This window comes from Pelophylax lessonae (genome assembly GCF_965119305.1).
Source record: "Pelophylax lessonae genome assembly, chromosome: 3".
NCBI lineage: Eukaryota > Metazoa > Chordata > Amphibia > Anura > Ranidae > Pelophylax > Pelophylax lessonae.
In genome coordinates, this window is record NC_138770.1 from 198,776,779 (window position 1) to 198,782,778 (window position 6,000).

Consider the following 6,000-nt stretch of genomic DNA (forward strand, 5'->3'; position numbering starts at 1 on the left):
TCAGCCCCTGCATGTTAGGTGATAAGATATGATCTTTCATGTGCCATAAATGAGATGATGGTACCTATGGGACATGAACAATTGCAGGAAGTGACCAGATTAATATTCAGCCTTTTTTGCTCATGTCACTCATACCTTTACTAGCTCCTGAGCAGTGGGGAGATCACACAATACTTCCTGTACAGTGAATATCTTTGTTGATAGAGTAGTAGACAAATTCCTGAATATATAGCTAGCTTAATAGTGATTATTCTCTTCACCAATATTATGTTTGACGTATGCTAGCCAGGTAAAATAGTAGTATTTCCATTGTCTACAAACAGGCTCAGATGACAGATCTGGAACGAGCTCATTCTCAAAGACTAATGGAAGTGAGTGTGAGACATCGGCAGGAGCTGGACGCTGAGAGCGAGAGGCTTCGCATTGCTCAGCAACAGGCAGAGATCACATTGGAGAACAGAGAGAGAGCACACAGGCAGAGGATCAGAGGCCTGGAGGAACAGGTAAACCAGTGGTGCTGTTTCCTACTGAGAAAGAAAATACATATAGATGAAACTCCCTGTTACCAAATTTGTACCATTCTGACAGGGGTAGATGACAAGCAGATGTCTTTTGTGTTGCAATGGATCTACTAGGTTGAAATTTTTCAGGCAACAGTTTCTGTTGTTAAATAAAAATCACCTGAATGTGGAACTTTAGGCAAAACATTTTTTTTCATTTTTGATAGAGTACGGCAGGGTTATAACCCCTGTTATTTTTTTTTTAATTTTTGCCGTCTGTGTCCCATTGGGCAGATTTCCCTTTACTTCCTGTTCCATAGCCAAAACAGGTGAGAGGAAATCCCTGCAAATTAAAGCAATCCCTTGGAGCCCCCCTGGGTGACCAGAATTAGACCCCCTTGGGAGATTTCCGCTTTATTACTTTTCTGGGAAAACCCAAAATGTAGTATTTTCTTTTATTGATAATGGTAAACGGGACAAATAGAGAGGGTGAGTCAGTCAATGAGCAGAAAACAGTCTTACTGTATATATCATGTTTTAGTGCTCCTTTGTCATTAGAGAGTCCATCTGGGTTAGTAGGACTACTTGACCGGTATATCATATGAATGTGTGTGATAATCTGGTGAATCCTAAAATATAAAACAGGGTAAACTCAAATTAAAGACTGTTTCTTGTAATCACCCAATAGTAATGCTCTAGTTATAAAACAAACAATAAATGTAGGTACATTCACATGCCCAGATATACCCCCGTGAACCAAGATTAAGGTATTAGAAGATCTGCAACAGATTTACAGCAAATGTAGCCAAATGGTTTAGGAAGAAGTGTAAGTTTCCATAGGAAATAATGTACTGTGCTAAATTGTAACTGGAGAATCTTTGCAGCAAATATAACAGCGGTTGTTGCAGAAAGAATTATTTAACAGGAAAACAAAAACAAGGCTAGATGGCAATTTTTTTAAAGAGGTGAAATTGGCAGCAAGTAATGACATCAAACATGCCAAGTGCATTGTCAGCAAAAGTAAGGTAAATCTTGGGAGAAGCTGCCAAATCAAGCAATAAAGTATGGGTCATGAGGTCAATCAGTCTCATAATTTCTTTAACCAGATCTTTCCATTAAGCTAGTAAGAGAGTTGGCACCGTTCTCGAGTACTTTATGATAACGTGATGGGCAACAGTTAAGACATATCTAAAAAGATTCCATTTGGTTTGGGAACTCTCACATCAACAGTAATCATGTTTGCAGTACTGGTATTCAGGGTTTCCCAAACTTGTCCTCATCTCCTTAAATTATATGGATATTTTGTGACTATCCCCATCTAAATTTCATTTTATACAAAACATAAACTGTTGGTGAGACTTGAAGAGAGTTTTCTGAAGCACAATTTTAATTCATCATAGTTGTTTATTTTAACAGGACTATGCCAGCGCACTCTCTGTTCCTTATGTCATTTAATTCTGATTTCCCATGTTCGCAAGCAATGAACCATTGACAAATGGGTTGTAAATTCAAGACCTCTACATTACATGTTTTATATCTGGATTTTGTGTTTATTTATGTTTTTATGCTCTTCTGAGGAATTTTTTAGTGTGTCTGCTCTACACGGATATGTGTTCTCTTATGTTGGCCAATTGCATGACATTTTTGAAAGCTTTTCATCATCTTTTACTCTGAAAAACAAAATTCATCAACTATGGTGCACTGTACATCGTTTACAGGTTTTGAGTGACCTATCAAATAATGTTATTGTGGAAATATATTACAATCATTGCAGCACCATTGCATTTTTGATCTGTTTACACCCAATTTTACATGTTTGGTTGCTTGAAACTAGGAAATTATCAAATTTTGATTGACAGATTGCTGTGGACTGTTGTATCACATTTACTCATTTTTCAGCAAAAGGCTGATGGAAAGAAACACGTATGGCCAGCATTTCAGCCTGTCTGTGCTGATTTACCCTTTAAAATTCCAATCCTTGATATTTCTGAGAAATGCAAGGAATAAGGTAAACAGCTGTATTAGTGAAAGGTGTCGGCGTATGCTTGACTCAGAAATAGAGACAATAGAGAAATGTCACCATAATTCTGACCTTATAAACAATAAAACTGCAGTGACCATTTTAGGTACTTATGTTTTTCCTTTTAATCTGATAGGTGAGCACTCTACAGGAGCAGGCAGAACAGGAATTGAAACGTAGACAACAAGCCTTACGTTCTGCCCATTAGCCCAGCAGAGAAGAGTATAACCGAAGTACTGAAGCTGTATACTGAAACTACCTGTAGCTAGATGAGTTATTGACAATCTTGTGTAAAGAGGAAAGTCAAGAAATCTAAATGTATTTTTTATGTTTATATAGACATAAAAAATGTATATTAAAGGAAGCCTGTACTAAGGGGAATATTGACTTGCCATTGTTGACCTTTCCTTTTGAAAATTCAATTTTTTATGCTGTCGTACCAATCCAATGGCTTCAGTGCTTTTTCTATCTCTGACTTGGAACAAATGCATTTCAGTTCTAACTTCACTGTGACTATGCTTGCTGCAGTATTGTTCTATGTCAGTGAGTCATAACGTATTGGGGCCTGGACCAGCCAAGGAGCTAGCATTTTCTGAAGAAGGTCATCAATGGCAACCTTTATATATTTTTCATTTAAACATTGCATTTACTGACTGTGACTCTTGTGTCTGTATCAGCTACAATTATATAAATGTGAATTATTTTCTATACTATTATAAAACATTTTTTTTAACTGTGACTGGAGTAATAAATAGATAGGGTGGGTTTTTCCTTAAGTGGTGGGTTAGGCATCACATGAAAGAAAGTATAATTTATAGCCAGTGTACCCTATGAAGCCATCATAGACTACTATGAGGCTTTCTTCTGAGTCTCCATTGTTAGAATATGGCCCTATACAAGTCTAAAAGCGCTCACTGCACAGCAATCCCCCACAACTATTTAGAAATATTCATATTACTGTATAAATTTAGAAAAGTGAACTCTGATTTGATTGTGTTATTGGATTATGTACTCAGTGCTTCATTTTTGCCTGCCTATTGAACTAGCTATATGTACCTTCTAAACCCCTAGGTACATTGATTTAATGTCAGCTTATTGCAGTGTTCAACAGTTTTAGCCCACATTTACAGAAAACTACCCAAAAAATATTTTGAATTGTGAAACGCAACCAAATGTAAAATCCAAAATCGACTTTCTATATGTTTGGCTTTATGTCTCATTATATACAGTTTTTGTGAATCGATTACAAAGATTCTTACCTTCTGATCCTGCCAGTAACAGCACTTCCTGCTGCAGGCTGACATCAGTAAATAGTAGCAGCAGTTTTAGCCTGCTGTGTGCAAACCTTCAGTTTATATATATCAATAGGCTGATTATCAGATCTATCAACTAAAGGAGCTCACAAGGGAGTGCTGACATTGCTGCTTCCTATTGAAAGATAGTAGCTAAGCATTGTCAGCCTGCAACAGGAAAAGCTGTTACTGGCAGGATCTTTAGGTGAGAAACTTTGCAACACATTCACAAAGAAGAATTTTCTTAAGAAATCTGCTTACATCGAGACATAGTGCCAGACATACTGAAAAATAGATTAGGGGTTTACATACCCTTTAATTTCAAATTTTAAAAAATGACAATAAGTAAATAGAGGCAAGGAGGGGGTTGTTCTAACACACCAACCTAAAAAAACCTGCTGAGGAATATATGTAAGGGATAATTATAAAAAAACATTACCGAAAATTAGGTCACCTGAGCAGTAAAACTCTTCAACACGGGGTGAGAATTTGGCCTCTTTTACACACGTGGACCGACCTGGTCCACCTGTCAATTTTTCAGGCACACCTGATCAGACCATCAATTATCCTCTATGGAGCGGCGGATGTCAGTGGACATGTGTCCATTTACATGTGTTCATTTATACCTGCCGACATCTGATCGGATCTTATACGCTAAAAACAGATGGATAGGATGACAGTCGGATGAAAACAGACAGTCGGTTTGTTTGCATCCGACTGCCCATAGAGGAAAGTGGGCTATGTTCATGTTCACTCTGCATAAGCGGAGTGGACAGGGACCTGTCATCTGCTTGTTTAGCGGGGACCAGTGGACAGATCCCCCGCTGAGTAGGCAGAGTCTGCCCGTGTGAAGAGCCCTTAGGTTATTAATGCCAGATATCTATAAAACAAACAGATTCCTAACTTTATATTCTTAAACATTGTATGTGGGTGTATGCAGCTAGTTCTTGGAAATAAACAAAAGGGGGAATTAACAAATAATGGTACAGGCAGAAAGTCTACACCATTCTTCTGTACTGAGAAAATTGAGAAGACCTTGCTCCTTAGTCACAAAGTGATGTAAGCTCCTTTGGTAATTAGGAGTGATCTGTTCTATTCTTTATGCTGTGTCTGTGCCAGACAGTTCACCTCCTATATGCGAAGCTCAATTTGGCAGGTATTTGCGGCAATTTTTCTGTATTAAAAACGACAGCAATCCCTTTGGTAATTAGGCATCCATGACAGTTTCTTTTTCACTCTGAAATAGAAACAGGCATGGGTGCTGCAGATAGACCTGAAAAAGGTCTTTTTGCTTTGTTAATGTGCCACATGCCATTTGGTCCAGTTTTCTGCGCTTTTATAATGGTACAGGAATACCATTATATGTATGAATCTTTTCATACCCCCCTAAGTGTTCTGTAAAATACAAGCTCTCTTCATTTCCCATTATAAAATGGTCAATCAATAGGGACCTTTGCAGCTTGACCTGTAATTATATCATACATTATGCAAGGTTATGGTGAAACAGTGTTTTATTACCAGAGTTGTTTTTATATCATTTCATTTATATCATGTTTTTGTATCTGCAAATATTTTGGTATTAATAAACACCTGTTTTCATACAATGCTGTCTTGTGCCTTCTAAACAAATGTCTGAAAAGGGAAAGGTGCAGCAAAACAAAAGAATTTGTATTGCATTGCAACTGCTTTTGCTGTAGATAGAGTTTCACTGTTTCCATACATATGTTCTTACTGCAGTCATATTCAAAGTGAAAAGTTATACTGGTGTACCTTCAAAAAGAAATTAGCTGTTTCTGTGGATTTTGGTGTGTACATGCAGTCATATATCTATTATCTACCACAGTTGTGTAAATGCAAGTCACATATCTATATATATATAAGTACATGCAGTCATATATCTATTATCTCCCACAGTTGTGTAAATGCAAGTCACATATCTATATATATATACTGTAAGTACATGCAAGTCATATATCTATTATCTACCACAGTTGTGTAAATGCTACATAGCATCATTTACAGCATTTCCTGACCTCCACTCTAACATCCCTACCACATTCATCTACACATACTGGGGCCAACTTTGGTCGGAAGCCTGCTAAAGCCACTAGTATGTTTTTTGGTAGGAAACCCACACAAACACAAGGAGGACATACAAATATAGTGCAGATAGTGGGTTTCGGATTTA

The 6,000-nt window shown here is 37.4% G+C and overlaps 1 protein-coding gene across 1 annotated transcript in view; it reads left to right on the plus strand.

Annotated features, from left to right (window-relative positions):
* LOC309551030 (uncharacterized protein) overlaps positions 1-2,857 on the plus strand; it is a 181,951-nt gene extending 179,094 nt beyond the window's left edge. The window contains exons 35-36 of the mRNA XM_082251472.1: positions 324-503; positions 2,657-2,857. Of these exons, the coding sequence (XP_082107598.1) occupies positions 324-503; positions 2,657-2,728 (252 nt within the window). The 3' untranslated portion in view covers positions 2,729-2,857. The remainder of the gene's footprint in view (positions 1-323; positions 504-2,656) is intronic.
* Positions 2,858-6,000: the final 3,143 nt, after the last annotated feature.